Source organism: Sus scrofa, chromosome 18 (genome assembly GCF_000003025.6).
Source record: "Sus scrofa isolate TJ Tabasco breed Duroc chromosome 18, Sscrofa11.1, whole genome shotgun sequence".
Lineage (NCBI taxonomy): Eukaryota > Metazoa > Chordata > Mammalia > Artiodactyla > Suidae > Sus > Sus scrofa.
Genome location: NC_010460.4, coordinates 25,959,679 through 25,976,872, shown reverse-complemented (window position 1 = coordinate 25,976,872; position 17,194 = coordinate 25,959,679). Strand labels below are relative to the sequence as shown.

Below are 17,194 nucleotides of genomic sequence, written 5' to 3'. Positions count from 1 at the left end.
AAATCCATGACTCATAAACGCCAGGACATGGAATTGCGGCAGTAAAGAACAGGTGAAAAGTTGTTCCTAGTTGTGTTCTGTAGGCGCATACAACTCCCATCACTACCCGTGCAAAAATCAACAAATAAACAGAGGCACCGCATTTCAGATTCTGCTGCGCACCGTTCGCAATGGCACCTGGTTTTTGTAGTTTGCAAGGGGAGGACTACCAGCGTGTTCTTTCTTGCTGGGGAGGGACGAAAACTACACTTCCCACAAAGGCGCGGGGGCGTGCTCCGCTCGGCTTACGTCACCTCTTCAGCCAGCCAATGACCACTCCGGGCGGCAGTGAGGCAGGCGCCGTCAGGCGCCAAAGTGGGTTTTTTTTTTTCTTTTTTTTTTTTTTCCGCCGAAGCCGAGCGGGTGCTGCTAGCGGAGGCGCCATATTGGAAGGGACAAAACTCCGGCGACAGCGAGTGACACAAATAAACCCCTGGACCCCCTCGCTCCCCCAGCTCTAAGGGCCGCGATGTTGTACCTAGAGGACTATCTAGAAAGTGAGTGGGCGGCGCCGGCGGGCCCGACTGGGGGACCTGAGGGCGGGCGAGAGCAGGAGTGGACGGGCTGGCGGGCTGGCGGGAGGGAGGGGGAGGCGGGGGATGTTTCTTTCTCACGGTAACTGGCAGCCTCGTTGTGGGCTGCCGGCTCCCTCGCGCCCCCCCCACGCACGCACGCACGCACGCACGCAGCGACGTCGGCGCGTACTTTCGCCGTTGGCCCCGCCCTTCTGACTGACTTTCCCATTGACAGTGATTGAGCAGCTGCCAATGGACCTGAGGGACCGCTTCACGGAGATGCGCGAGATGGATCTGCAGGTGCAGAGTAAGTCGGCGCGTTTGCCCTTGTTCGCTGCGCGCGTTCAGTGCCAGACTTACTTGCCATCGACGCCAGCACCTCTGCTGTTTGACTCTCCTCCGGCTCCCTCGCTAGTACATCATAAGGAGTTGTCAAAAAGAACCGGCAATGCCGAATCTTGGCTCTTCTGTTTCCCACGCTACTTTTCTTCTGGCTTTTACAAAAGAAGGTGGCATCAGAGCACATGTGCACCTTTTTTTTTTTTTCGAATTTGAGACTGTACAATAAAAGTTTCTGTACCTTCATTAAGAATGTAGACATATGTTTTAGTGAACGTTGGCATCAATGTTGCGAAGACTTTGACTTGAGACTTCACGTATAGAACATAGCGGCATTTATGTATTTGTTAAAATTCATTCTAGTCAAAATTCAAGAGAGGAAATGCATATGGAAGCACAGGTTATATGTAGTTCTTTAGAGACCCTGGTGAACTTAGAATGTCCAATTTGAAAAGTTACACATTATAGGATACATTCTCAATTGTCAACAGCATGATAGTTTCTCAATCAAACATGAGAAAGGAAATTGGATTTTACTGTAAAGCTGCTTGTCTACTGTAACAAAAACTTTGGCTTTTGGTCTTTCAGTTATACTTTGTTAATCCGAAGACTTTTTCCCAAAAATAACTTGGCCCTTTCATAGAGCAGTATTTAGTTTATAGGATCATTTTTTTTCTGTGAAGTTTCTTTTAAAGAGTTTACGATTCAGAGAAGATAAAGAATAAATACCTTTATAAAGAATAAAAAGATAAGTACAGGAAAATTACACTTCAAAACAAGAAAACAGTGTTGAGTGCCAAGTGTACACTCATCATGCTCTGAAAGAACCTCACACACCTTTCCCCTTTGTGAAACGAATATAGCTGTTACCACTGTCTTGTAGAAATCCTATATTAAAAATTAAGAATGTGAATAATGTGATCCATAATTAAAATGTTTAATCAAGTGTACTTTGTTGGCTGTCTGTCACTCTTGTTTGGAGAAACGTAAGTACTGTTTAATTGCTTAAATAATATTAATGGCTGGCCTTCATAGGGTATATCTGCAGAGATAATGCCATTAGTTATGCTGTAGGCCACAGGGGAAGTCTAATAGGGTATATCAACAGAAGATGTTTCCTGATCACATGTATCCCATGTTTAGACTATGCATAGGATATTTCTTGTGCTGACAGATTTTCTTCTCAGAGAAGTAAGGCTGGGGGGAACATCTGGGTTTGGGGATGTGATAAGGAGGAAAAGAGTATCATGGAAAGAGATCAGAGAATAGAACCTTTCAGAGTGTGGTAGTCTTGAGGTAGCCCCCATCCCCCACCTCCCGCCTCCCTTCTCTGCCCCACCAGCACCACACATACTTCCATACCCATTGTTCACAAATATTCTTTTCTCAGCCTCCTGCCAGTTTCGTGTGGTGCATGAAACAAGGTAATATGTCTTGGAAGCCACCTTCTGTTCAGTGGATTGTAGTGTGGAAATCTGAGTTGTGTGTTTCTCCAGCTTGCTCACAAAATTCATTTTAACTTTAATGTATTTGAAATGCTAAAGATTTGCTAGAGAAGTGTTTTGTATAGGCTTGAGCATGGATTTTGTTGTCCAGCAAATCTGAGTTTATTTTAGAGCTTTAGAAACTTACTCATTGACCTTGACCACATTGCCACTTCTCCGGGATTTATTGTCTGTAAAATGAGAATCATCATGAAGATTAAAAATAATAGAGATAAATTAGAGCATATAGTACCTGATACAAAGTGAGCATTCAATAAAAGGTAGCTATTATACTTTTTCATGATTACAAATTTTTAAGTTCTTTAGTAATCTGGACTTGAATATGTAAGTTAGAGTTTTTTTTAAACTTGAATTTGTATAATAATTGTTTAAAGTTAATAGCTATTATAGATTAACAAAAGAGATCTCTGTCAAATAAGTTAGGAGATGGACTGTTACGCACTGAATATCTCAAAAATGATACAGTAAAAAGGTTTTCCTCAATTTGCAGAGCAACAAAATCCCTTTTGTTTATTTTTCATTTTTAAATAGACATAGAGCAGAATGACTATATTTAGCACACATTTCAGGAAGAGCTTATCTGGAATAAATAATATTATGCATTAAGTGAATAAATGATTAATCCCTGCTTTCAGTCATGATGGGAGATGATGGGCTACTTAATGGTACATAGCAAGAGGTTGAAATCTTTTTATCTCATCCCTTATTGAAAGAAATCCAATGAGAAATTGTACTTTGGCACATTTGGCTGACTTAGTAACATTAGGTTTTGACCCCAAGACTGTACTATTCAGCAGCTATAATATAGCATCTGTCTACACTGTTGACTAGTTTGACTATCTGAAAAAGTTTTGATGTAACAACAAAAATAAATTGTCAGTAGGGAAAATTGTAACTTTTTTTAAGCTAAGGTGATTAAGGCATCATACATATTTACATTATCAGAACATATTTACATTACCAATTGAGAGAGTGTATATGGTCAGATATTTTTTTCTTTCTTCTTGTCGAAGCATGTATATTCAGTGTATGAGTTTGGCCATCTAAGTGTGAAATGTTTTTATTATATCCTAGATGCAATGGATCAACTAGAACAAAGAGTCAGTGAATTCTTCATGAATGCAAAGAAAAATAAACCAGAGTGGAGAGAAGAGCAAATGGCATCCATCAAAAAGGTATGTTAAACACTTTTGATGGTTTATCAATAAGTATTGGGACCCTCTGAGGAAGATATTTTAAAATAGTTTTTGGAGTATCTAAATGAGGGAAAGTTACCAATAGCTCTTTAGTGTTTAAATGTGATGTATGAAATTAAAAATGATTTATTGCATTTTAGAGCTTCAGCTCTAGGAATTTTTAATCATCAAAGCATCTTAGTAATTTAGAAAATTATTTCAATGATTAGTGACTTATTAGAGAGTTAGAAAGTTGTTTAAAATCTATGTTTTTTCCTTTTAATTTGTTTTGTTCTAGTTACAGGTAATTAAAATTGCCTTGTCTTTAGAGCCTTACTGTCTTCCAATTTTGGCACAAACTGGGGTGAAAATTAGCAGCCTTGAAGTGTATTTTATATATTGCTAGGTACCTAGATTGGTGGGATAATAGGAGGACAGAATCCTAAGAGTTAAAAGAATTCTTAAAAAGACTTTTTAGTTTAAAACTCTAGATTCATTCATCCATTGGGCCTATAAATACAGAATTCTTTGAATTTTTATTAGTTTTATAGTACTTAGAACTCTCTTCTAGATTAGAATGGGTATCAGCTCTCTCCTCAGGATTTCCTTTAAAAGTATGATCTAGTTTATTTGGGGATACATTGGAAGAACTACTTAAAAACCCTGAGTTTTGGAGTTCCCGTCATGGTGCAGTGGTTAACAAATCCGACTAGGAACCATGAGGTTGCGGGTTCGATCCCTGGCCTGGCTCAGTGGGTTAAGGATCCGGCGTTGCCATGAGCTGTGGTGTAGGTCGCAGACACAGCTCGGATCCCATGTTGCTATGGCTCTGGCACAGGCTGTGGTGGCTACAGCTCTGATTAGATCCCTAGCCTGGGAACCGCCATATGCCGCAAGAGCGGCCCAAGAAATGGCAAAAAGACCAAAAAAAAAAAAAAAAAAAAAAAACCCCTGAGTTTGGTCATGACTCTGCCATTTGACTGTGTGACATGGACAGGTCCTTTAATATCTCTGAGTAATAATGGCTCTCTAACCCCCAACCTTCGTAGAATTGTTCAGGGATCAGCTGAGAAAGAAATTTGAAAACTAATTGTGTTCTTTATTTTGCCACATAAGGGGAATATTATTTCTGTTAGGAGCAAAAAATTATAGAATAAAAAATTATAGAATCTTTTTATAGAATTAGTCCTGACTTGGAGGACACCCGGAGGCCCAGGTGTATGTGAGCATAGACATCATATATATACATCTCAAAGTCATTCACTCTCCCTTTATCCTCTTAGGTTTTTGGTATAGCACATCTTGGGTATACCCTGAAAAGTCTGATACTCCATGGAAACTTACAGGATTTAAGAAAGTAATAATTTGCTTTGTGCTGTGGAGAAACCTAAAGTATAGGTTGAGTTGTATGAATTGATACTTCACCTAAAATGAGAGTTATAGAACAACTGGGAACAAAGACATGTGTCCTTTCAATAGCTGCTTTTTGTAACAGGTTTTAAAAATGGAGAGCTTACGTATTCTTTACAAATTAGATAAGTCTTACATCTTAAATGACATTTATTTTTAAAGAAAAATAACTATTTTTTGGCTCACATAACTTTTACTAGTATAGAGGCTAGACTTGGAATGGTATTCATTTTCATTCATATCTTTTCTAGGAATTCTGATCATCTTCCTTTAATCCTAGGCTCTTCGTCTAAAATTTTTAACCCTACCCTACCCCTAAACATGATTTTTATTGCTGTTGTAGAATGACTGACAGTGATTAACAAGGTATGATAATGAAAATGTAGTTATATATCCTGGATATACATATTTTAAAATTAGAAATTTATTCTTAAAAGACAAATGTTTTTATTCAGGATTATTATAAAGCTTTGGAAGATGCAGATGAGAAAGTGCAGTTGGCAAACCAGATATATGACTTGGTAAGTAAAATGAATGTGATGCTGTGCCATAAGTATTTGAATTATGAATTTGTTTTAAATTGTGTTAGCTTCAACATAATAGGAAGAGCAGACTAAACTGAATTATTGCTTTCTTGATCCCATTTAATTCCAGAGTTACGCCTTTTTTTTTGGTGGAAGAGACTTACAGAGAGTCCATAGTTAATAGGTAAAGAACATTATATTTTAGCCAAATCTGCATTGCTGTAAGATTGTAGCTGATCTTAGGCTTTTTTTAAAAAACAAAAAGTAGGTGTTTAACTTTATATTAATTCTTATGGTAATGTACTTACCTGAGAAGTCATCTTGAGATTGTTTCTGTGGTAAAATACACTTAAGAGAACTGTGTGGACTGTTCTTGGTAGTCTGATCTAAAATGAAGAAGAGACTAATTTGAGTCAGTGTTAATAGATAGTCAACTCTCTCATAAGTGGTTTCAGTAGCTAGCACTCAGCAACTAACACAGGTGGCAAAAATGTTTGGGAAATACAAGTATAAATAAACTTTTTTAAAAAGTCGTTTTGCAGTAGCAGCAGCACTTCTAAAAGATTGAAATCACCAAGAAGACAGATATATACAGTATTTCTCAAATTGGTATAGTTATGGTGCTTTTTTTAAAAAAAAATGTAAAGCATTTTATCCCAAAATATGTACTTTGGAAATACTTATTTCTGGTTTTGCTTCAGAGCGAGTTAAAGCTGAAAACAAAGGCTCACTTTTGATTAACTTTAGCATATGGATTCATATCTTATTTTTATAGTCTTGTCTGGATACAATTTTATTACTGAACAAGTATGTGTTAATATAAATATCATTGATGAATAAGACATAGATAAAATGTACATACCCCATATGGTATGTATTGTGAATGCTGTACTAAACTTGAAAACATTTGTTATGTATACCTAAAGAAAATGCTTAACTATTTTTACATGGTGAAAATTTTTTAAAATTTTTTATTATAATTTACAATGTTTTGTCAATTTCTGCTGTACAGCAAAATGACTGATATATATGTGTGTGTGTGTATATGTTCTTTTTCTCATATTATCTTCTATCACGTTCTAATACAAGTGATTGGACATAGTTTTCTGTGCTATACAGCAGGACCACATTGCCTTATGCCTGAGTAGTATTCCATTGTGTATATGTACCACATCTTCTTAATCCATTCATCTGACAATGAACATTTAGGTTGTTTCCATGTCTTGGCTATTGTGAATAGTGCTCCAGTGAACATAGGGGTGCGTGTATCTTTTTGAATGAAAGTTTTCTCTGGATATGTGCCTAGGAGTAGGATTGCTAGATCATGTGGTAGATCTATATTTAATTTTCTGAGGAACCGCCATGCTGTTTTCCATAGTAATTATACCAATTTATGTTCCCACCAATAGGGTTTCCATTTATCCACCCCCTCTCCAGCTTTTGTTATTTGTAGTCTTATTAATGATGGCCATTATGACTTGCATGATGTGGTACCTCATTGTTTTGATTTGCATTTCTGTAATAATTAGTGATGGTGAGCATTTTTTTGTAAGCCTCTTGGCCAGCCATATGTCTTCTTTGGAGAAATGTTTATTTAGGTCTTCTGCTCATTTTTTAATTGGGTTATTATTATTATTATTTTTGCTATTGAGTTGAATGAACTGTTTTTATATTTTGAAGAGTAAGCCCTGTTGTTGATTAGGTCCCATTGGTTTATTTTTGTTTCTATTTCTGTTGCCTTGGGCCACTGACCTGAAAAAACATTTGTACCAGTTGATGTCAGAATGCCTGTGTTCTCTTCTAGGAGTTTTATGGTGTCTTATCTTATGTTTAAGTCTTTAAGCCATTTTGAGTTTATTTTTGTGCATGGCATGAAGATGTGTTCTAGTTTCATGGATTTACATTCACCTGTCCAGTTTTCCCAGCACCATTTGCTGAAGAGACTGTCTTTTCCCCATTTTATATTCTTGCCTCCTTTGTCAGAGATTAATTGACTATAGGTGTCTGGGTTTAATTCTGGGCTTTCTATTCTGTTCCATTGGTCTTTATGCCTGTTTTTGTACCAGTACCATGCTGTCTTAATTACGTAGCTTTATAGTATTGTCTGAAATCTAGGAGACTTATGCCTCCTGCTGTTTCTTCTTTTTTTTTTTTTTTTTCGGGTCTTTTGTGGTTCCATATAAATTTTTAGATTGTTCTAGTTCCATGAAAAATGTCATGGGGGAGTTCCTGTCATGGCTCAGTGCTTAACGAATCTGACTAGGAACCATGAGGTTGCAGGTTTGATCTCTGGCCTTGTTCAGTGGGTTGAGGATCCAGCGTTGCTGTGAGCTGTGGTGTAGGTTGCAGATGGAGCTCGGATCCCGCATTGCAGTGGCTGTGTCATAGGCTGGCGGCTACAGCCCCGATTAGACCCCTAATCTGGGAACCTTCATATGTGGTGGGCGTGGCCCCAGAAATGACAAAAAAAAAAGTCATGGGTAATTTGATAGGGATTGCATTAAATCTGTAGATTGCTTTGGGTAGTATGGCCATTTTAATGATACTAATTTTCCAATCCAGGAGCATATATGTCTTTTAATTTCTTTGAATCTTCTTTAATTTCCTTGATTAATGTTTTATAGTTCTCAGCATACAAGTCTTATACCTCCTTGGTCAGGTTTATTCCTAGGTATTTAATTTTTGGTGGTGCAATTTTAAAAGGTATTGAATTTTTTTATTCCTTTTCTAATATTTTATTGTTAGTATACAGAAATGCAACTGATTCTGAATGTTAATCTTGTATCCTGTTACTTTGCTGAATTCCTTGATCAGTTCCAGTAGTTTTTGTGTGAAGTTCTTAGGGTTTTCTATATATAGTATCATGTCCTCTCCATAGAGTTACAATTTTACCTCTTCTCTTCCAACTTGGATACCTTTTATTTCTTTTGTTTGTCTGATTGCTCTGGCTAGGACTTCCAATAGTATGTTGAATAAAAGTGGTAAGAGTGGGGCATCTTTGTCTTGTTCCAGATTTTAGCAGGAAGGCTTTCAGCATTTCTCTGTTGAGTATTATATTGGCTGTGGGTTTGTCATAAATGGCTTTTATTGTGTTAAAGTATGTTCCCTCTATACCCGCTTTTGTAAGTGTTTTTATCATGAATGTCAAATGCTTTTTTTGCATCTATTGAGATGATCATGTCGTTTTTGACTTTTCTTTTGTTAATGTGGTGTATGACATTGATTGATTTGCATATGTTGAACCATATTTATGAGCCTGAGATGAAACCCACTTGATTGTGGTGTATGATGTTTTTTATGTGTTGTTGGATTCAGTTGGCTAAAATTTTGTTGAGAATTTTTGCATCTGTATTCATCAAAGATATTGGTCTGTAATATTCTTTTTTGGTGGTATCTTTGGTTTTGGTATTAGGGTGATGGTGACTTCATAAAATGTCTTTGGGAGTGTTTCCTCTTCTTCAATTTTTTGGAAAAGTTTAAGAAGGATGAGTATAAGTTCTTCTTATATGTTCGGTAGAATTGCCTGTGTAGCAATCTGGTCCTGGACTTTTGTTTGGAGGAGTGTATTTATTACATATTCAGTTTCATCTCTAGTGATGGGTCTGTTTAAATGATCTTTTCCTTCTTGATTCAGTTTTGGTGGGCTGTATGACTCTAGAAAGTTTCTATTTCTTACAGGTTGTCAAATTTGTTGGCATATCATTATTCGTAATATTCTCTTATGTTTTCTGAATTTCTGCAGTATGCATTGAGATTTCTCCTTTTTCATTTCTTATTTTGTTTCTTTGCATTCTCTCTCCTTGGTGAGTCTGGCTAAAGGTTTGTCAATTTCATTTGCCCTTTCAAAGAATCAGCTCTTGGTTTTATTGATTTTTTTTCTATTGTTTTTTGAATCTTTATTTTATTGATTTCCTCTCTAATGTTTATGATTTCCTTCCTTCTGCTAAGTTTACATTTTGTTTGTTCTAATGTTTTTATTTCTTTTAGGTGGTAGGTTAAGTTGTTGATTTGAGATTTCTCTTCTTTTTTGAGGAAGGCCTGTGTTGCTGTGAACTTCCCTCTAAGAACTACTTTTGTGGCATCCCATAGATTTTGTTGTTGTTTTGGTTTTTTTTTTTGTCTTTTTGTCTTTTGTTGTTGTTGTTGTTGTTGCTATTTCTTGGGCCGCTCCCACGGCATATGGAGGTTCCCAGGCTAGGGGTTGAATCAGAGCTGTAGCCACCGGCCTACGCCAGAGGCACAGCAACGCAGGATCCGAGCCGCGTCTGCAACCTACACCACAGCTCACGGCAACACCGGATCGTTAACCCACTGAGCAAGGCCAGGGACCGAACCCGCAACCTCATGGTTCCTAGTCGGATTCGTTAACCACTGCGACACGACGGGAACTCCCTTATTATTATTTTGGGGGTCTTTTTGCTATTTCTTGGGCTGCTCCTGTGGCATATGGAGGTTCCCAGGCTAGGGGTGGAATCAGAGCTGTAGCCACCGGCCTACGCCAGAGCCACCATAGATTTTGTTGTTTTTTTTTTTTTTTTTTTTGTCTTTTTGCCATTTCTTGGGCCGCTCCTGTGGCATATGGAGGTTCCCAGGCTAGGGGCGAATCGGAGCTGTAGCCGCCAGCCCACGCCAGAGCCACAGCAATGAGGGATCCGAGCCGCGTCTGCAACCTACACCACAGCTCACAGCAACGCCGGATCGTTAACCCACTGAGCAAGGGCAGGGACTGAACCCGCACCCTCATGGTTCCTAGTCGGATTCGTTAACCACTGCGCCATGACGGGAACTCCCCATCCCATAGATTTTGAATGGTTGTGTTTTCATTGTCATTTGTCTTGAAGTATGTTTTAATTTCCCTTTTGATTTCCTTTTTGACCCATTGTTTTTTTAGTAACATGTTTAGTCTTCATGTAGTAAGTTTTTCTCTCATGTCTTTTCCTGTGGTTGATTGCTAGTTTCATTCCATTGTGGTCAAAGAAGCTGCTTGAAATAATTTCTGTACTCTTAAATTTGTTTAAGTTAGTCTTGTGCCCCAGTATGTGGTCAGTCCTTCAGATTGTTCCACGTACACTTGAAAAGAATATATATTCTGATTTTTTTGGATGTAATGTCCTGAAAATATCAATTAAGTCTAACTGTTCTATCATGTCATTTAGGATCTCTGTTGCATTATTGATTTTCTGTCTAGAGGATCTGTCCATTGATATGAGTGGGGTGTTAAAAATCTCCTAGTGTTATTGTATTCCCATCAATTTCTCCTTTTATGCTGTGAATGTTTGTTGTATACATTTGGGTGCTTCTATATTAGGGGCATATATATTGATGAGTGTAATATCCTCTTCTTAAATTGATCATTTTATCATTAAATAGTGTCCTTCTTTGTCTTTCTTAATGGCCTTTGTTTAAAGACTATTTCGTCTGATGTAAGTATTACAACTGCTTTCCTGTCATTTCCATTTGCATGAAATATCTTTTTCCATCCCCTCATTTTCAATTTATGTGTCCTTTGCCCTAAGGTGAGTCTCTTGTAGACAGCATATTGTAGGTGCTTAATGGAAGGATATGCCCACAAAGTAAAGAGCCTGTATAGAAACTTGTTAACAAAGATTAATACGATTGGGTATTAAGGGAAATCTGGTAAAAGACTGAAATAAGTAGGCCAAGTTTTTGTTCATGCCATTAAAGACTCACTTCATCTCATTTCTCTAACTGAAAATTTCTACTTTTCTGAAGCCACTGCCTCCCTTTGAGCTCTGCCAAGTTAAACCTGTTTTTTCCCCCACTCCCCTGTTTTATTTCTAAGACTGCCTTTTGTCTTTTCTTTACTCTTTTCTATCTCCATTCCTTCCCATCCTTCCCTTTTTCTTTTTGTTACTTTTTCTCCTTTCCTTCCTTTTAAAATGCTCCATTGCTCTTCCAGGTGACCATAATATTCTTAATATAAAATCCATTCTTCTGGAGACTTAAATTTTTTATCCTCCCACTTTTGTGGCCTTCCTTAGTCTCCTTGGATATCACTCAGAGTGGTTGCTGTTCCTCAGGGTTCTGTCCATGACCTGCACTGTTTTGTACTCTGTTCAGTGGTTCTACATAGAAGCAACTCCCTTCTCATCCTAGGCGCCAACTCCAGAGGCTGGTGAGACCAATGCCACATGGTAAAGAACTGTTCTGTCCAATGCCAGTTTTACCCCTCACCACACATTCACCATCCAAGTTGCAAAACATTCCTCCATTACTTTTCCATGTGTAACACTTAGTTTTAGCAAGTATACAATAATTATTCTTTAAGCTCAAACTTCTGCTCTGAGCCTATTCATCTTATCTGAGAATTCCTAGGCCCTGGAACTCAGTTAACTTTTAACTCTTCTTTTACTTTTCTCACTAGCATCACTTTCCATGAATAAATAATTGTTAAAATGTTAAAATCAGTTATGCATCCTAATTGGAATGCTTGTGTTATATGCTGCAGTGTATTTCCAAAGTAGCTTGTGGTATTTAAACACTTTAGGTTTGAGGGTAAGAAATCTATGAGCCTTATGAGTAATACTTAAGGGGATTATCAACTTTTTGAATAGGGAGTCCCTAAATGGATTTACCATCTCAAATTAGTTTTACTTCCCAAAATATCATCTGTAAACATTCAAGTGAAAGTCTTTATAAATGTTAAACAAATTAAATACCTATAACATTTAACATTTGAGAGCTGAGAATGCTCTGTGCTTCAGAGTTTAGTGGATGGAGTACAGTGTAGGTGTAAAAGTATGGTAACTTTTATCCATAGAACCTTTACCAAATAAATGGTGGTACTTCCATTCATACAGTTCTACATAGTGGGAGAGGATAACTTTCATTTATTCAGCAAATATTTATAGATCTCAAGCTATGAGTGCTGGATAGGCAGTACTGATACAGACGGTCAGTATGGGCAAACCATTTTTCTTTTGCTTTTTAGGGCCGCACCCATGGCACATGGAAGTTCTCAGGCTAGGGGTCAAATCAGCTACAGCTGTCGGCCCACACCACAGCCACAGCAACATGGGATCCGATCTGCATCTCTGACCTACACTGCAGCTCAAGGCAACACCAGATCCCCGACCCACTGAGCAAGGCCAGGGATCTAACCTGCATCTCCATAGATACTAGTCAGATTAATTTCTGCTGCACCACAATGGGAACTCCTAGGAGAACTATTAAATAAAGGTTATTGGATTCAGGATGAGTATAGTCTAAAGACATTTGAGGTGGTACTTTGCAAATGAGAAAGAGCCTGCCATGTAACAAGCTTTGGGAAGAAGGCAAATGATGTACCAAGGGCAGGGTCTCAGGTGGAAAAGTTTTTGACAGGTTGAACCAGAAAAGAGGCCAGTGTGGGTGGTATGTAGTGAGAAAGGAGAAGAGTGGTATGAGAAGGGGCAGGCAGGGACCAATACATACAGGGCCTAAAAGCCACTGGAGCAGTGCTTTTTACCTAAAAGCAGTAGAGAGCCAGTGAAGGACTTTAAACAGAGGAGTGAAATGCACCTTAGAGGAGATTGTGGGAGTTCCCGTCGTGGCGCAGTGGTTAACGAATCCGACTAGGAACCATGAGGTTGCGGGTTCGGTCCCTGCCCTTGCTCAGTGGGTTAAGGATCCGGCGTTGCCATGAGCTGCGGTGTAGGTTGCAGACTCGGCTCGGATCCCGCATTGCTGTGGCTCTGGCGTGGGCCGGTGGCTGCAGCTCCGATTCGACCCCTGGCCCAGGAACCTCCATATGCCGCGGGAGCGGCCCAAGACATAGCAAAAAGACAAAAAAAAAAAAAAAAAGAAGAGATTGTATGTGTTATGCTTAAACATTATATTATTATTACAATGTAAAGTAAGCACATATTATTTTTACAGACTTTGATACAGCAGTTGAGTGTATAATTCAGTGTATAATTGTCCCTCATATTTTATATAGTATGGTATTTAATTATTTTTCACTGAAATATTTTATTTACTTAAGAAAAAAATTGGACCACATAAATATCCACAAGTGAAGAAGTTTGTGGAATTAGGCCTTTATTGGAACAAACCGACACTTTATGTAGGTTTAGTGAAATTTGACTGACCAAAAAAAAAAAAAAAATTCTATCCTATTAAAATACTTTCCTTCCGGAATCCTGATCCTCATTAAACACTTATTTGTGTTCTTCAGCCAGGCATCACTGACATAAGGCCATATTAGATTACATTCCCTCATAAAGGTGATTTATATGTACTTTGATAAAGTTTGAGCTTTTAGTTAATGCTTGAATGATTTTAGCAGCCTCTCATGGTGCACAGTACCCTAAAACTTGCTTCTTTTTTATAATCCTGGCTGACTTTTGAGATGCTTATATTCCAGACCCATATTTTACCTATAAATTCAAGAATCCTTCATCTGATATTCTAAACGAGGAAATATATTATGTGAGCTTGACCTTTTGATTTGTCTCCTATCCTTATTGTCTTTCAGGAAAATGATTAGATATAGTTTATGTGCTAAGGCCTTAAGTATTTGATTCACCCTAAAGATGGATCAAATTTTCATTTAGTTTAAATATAATTCAGAGCAATAGGAATCATGTTCATGACTTATCATCAGAGAAATAATATGCCATCATGTTTCCTTTTTCTCCCCCAGTTTACCCTCCTTATTCACTATTACCACATCTTTTTATGGGTAAATTTCTCTCTTATTGCCATGGATTTCAATTTAGAGCCTTATAGACTGTGCATTCTGAAAGGGCAAGCTTGACATCTAACTTTTAGAATTTGACAGTGTTGGAAGCCATAAAATCACGAAGAAGCTTTTAAAAAGCTATATTTTGTTCCGTTCGAATCCATCAGATGGCATATTTTAGAATTTGAATACTGGAAAACTGGGAGAGACAAAAGAGAAAGACTAATGGATTATAAGTCTATGCAAAAATAATTAAAGTGTGAGGATTTTTTGTTTTGTGAAGAGGGGCCAACTGTGACTTAAATATTTTTATGATCATGAATATGTTAACAAATAACACTGACAGAATTTCCTTTATCTCTAAAAAGATCAGAAAAAGCACAGTAGATTTAAATTTGAAGAAGTTATCGGAGTTCCCGTGTGGCACATCGGAAACAAATCCGACTAGGAACTGTGAGGTTGCGGGTTCGATCCTTGGCCTTGCTCAGTGGGTTAAAGATCTGACGTTGCCTTGAGTTGTGGTGTTGTGGTGTAGGTCGCAGACACGGCTCAGATCCCAAGCTGCTGTGGCTCTGGTGTAGGCTGGCAGCTATAGCTCCGATTAGACCCCTAGCCTGGGAACCTCCATATGCTGCAGGTGCAGCCCTACAAAGACAAAAAAAAAAAAGAAATAGTTATGATTTGGGGTTGTGGGATATGATTCAGAATTGTGGAATAAGGAAGCTTTTGTGGCTGGCATTTTATTGACATTAAGTGGGGAACAAATAAATAATTAGACGCTGGTCAGCCTTGTGTTAGGAATCCATGGCTAATGGAAAATCTCAATTGGATCAGTATCTTCTTTACTACTTTCAGTCAGTCTTAGAGGGTCAGGTGTATGTGGAGGGCTGGAGTAACTAACTTAGGCTCTTGCTTTGCCTGATGTCTATAGGGCCATTGTGGTGATCAGCTAGAATAGGTGCTTCGCCCACTGTGAATCATGTAGGTAGAGGGAATGCACTTAATGGGTTTCAGTCATGTTCAGTTTGGTTCTTACTATGGCTGTTTAATACTGTTTAAGTGTCCTGGTGCTTTATAGCTTAAATTAAATCTTGTGGTCAACTTCCTTTCCAACTTCTACTTTGATTTAGTATAGCAATAGTGAATCAGAGAAAAAAGAATTCTCACCGCCTGATAATTGCTTATAATATTAATCTGTTCATAATCTTTTTACTTATCAGGAGGTGGGAATGATTGGAAGTCTTCTTATAAAGCTCCTCAACACCGTGTGGTTAAAGCTTTTTTGTCTTTGTTTATTTTAATTATGAATTTGATTTTTAGAGTTTCAATTCTTTGGGTCCCCTTGCTCTTTCTGAGCTATGCAGTACTAGAAATTGAATCATTATTTCCATGTTTTCAGGTATAATAAACTTTATCGGTACTGTCTTTAAGATAATCAGGCAATTCTTAAACACAGGGCTAGAGTGAATTAAGGGGGATTGTATGATTTCACCCTCCCAACCAAGATCCTAACGCTTCCTTCTGTATTCACTACACCTATGACAAGCCACTCCGTACTTTTTTTTTTTTTTGTCTTTTTTATCTTTTCTAGGGCCGCACCTGCAGCATATGGAGGTTCCCAGGCTAGGGGTCAAATTGGAGCTGTAGCTGCTGGCCTACACCACAGCCACCACAACGTGGGATCCAAGCCATGTCTGCGACCTACACCACAGCTCACAGCAACGCCAGATCCTTAACCCACTGGGCGAGGCCAGGGATTGAACCCACAACCTCATGGTTACTAGTTGGGTTCGTCAACCACTGAGCCATGACGGGAACTCCCCACTCTATACTTTCTTTTTCTCAGAGAATTGTTTGTCTTCCTGTCTCTAAATGTTCTTTAATTATTCTTTCTTATCTACGAAGAAAATCCATTCTTCAATAACTCATTCATAGCTACTTTATGTCTACAACAGAATAGTACTACATTTTTTTCTTTATGTGCTACTACTGATCCTTTTCTATTATTCTTTTATTTGTTTAGGGGATTTTATTTATACCTTTATTATGTTAAAAATCTCATATAAATCTTGATTTGTCAGTTAAATTCTGATTCCTCTGAAGGCAGGGATTCTCTCTCATTCTTTGGGTATTCTCCATTTACCTGGCACCAAGCTCATAATAGGAACTCAGTGTTTATTAGTAGTATAGCTGTAGGTAAGGAAGGTGGCGGAGTATTTTCACTGCATTAGGTAGACTTGGAATTTAAATATGAGTATTTTTTTCTGATTTCCCTTGAGATTAAATTTTGACAATCTGTAAGAGATGTTCTTGAGTCACTAAGGTCTGTGTTCACACTTGATTATTGGAATGGAGGTTCCTTTAAAGGATGCTAAATTACCTGCAGCTTCTTTGAATAGGAGCACGTATCTTTCATATGTGACCCTAGGATTTTAAATATTGTAATTACAACTTCCACCAAGCTCTGAAAAACAACTTGCGTGTGAGGATGGAGGGAAAATTGGGCTTTGAATTATTGAAAATCACCGATACCCCAGTGATTGTTGTCAATATACAAAATGTAAATAAAATAATATTCTCACTTTTTTTCCATTTGAATTATATTGCTTTGAGTTTAAAAAAAAAAAAAAAAAAAAAAAAAGGCTCCTGCATGCAGAAGTTCAGAGGGCAATCTTAGGTATAAATAGTGAAGCACAATTTTTTAAGTCTCATTTCTGTAATGCATTAGCTATTGAATTGGGCATGCTGCTTAACTCCTCTGAGCCTTAGTTTCTTCGCTTAGGAAATAGAGGTAGTAATAACCTATCTTAAAAGATTAGAGCAAGGACTAGAAAACAGGCCATCTAATGCGCCAAGCACATTACAAATTATCTTTTGCTACTCTTCTTCCCTACTCCCTTATTTTAAATACACATTATTTAATTGAAAGTTTAAATTTTTTGCCCTCTGATGTGTCCTAGCCATTTCGATATTTGTAAGAAAGGTACTCTTAATTATAACAGTG

General features: G+C 37.8%; 1 protein-coding gene across 2 annotated transcripts in view; it reads left to right on the top strand.

Moving 5' to 3' along the window:
• ING3 (inhibitor of growth family member 3) overlaps window positions 345-17,194 on the top strand; it is a 30,000-nt gene continuing 13,150 nt past the window's right edge. Inside the window, exons 1-4 of one of the 2 annotated variants that reach the window (XR_002340202.1) lie at window positions 345-536; window positions 790-861; window positions 3,473-3,573; window positions 5,439-5,504. Coding sequence is in view for 1 of the 2 variants with exons in the window: in NM_001244268.1 (NP_001231197.1) it covers window positions 509-536; window positions 790-861; window positions 3,473-3,573; window positions 5,439-5,504 (267 nt within the window). In the remaining variant the exon portion in view is untranslated. 2 annotated transcript variants of the gene reach the window in all.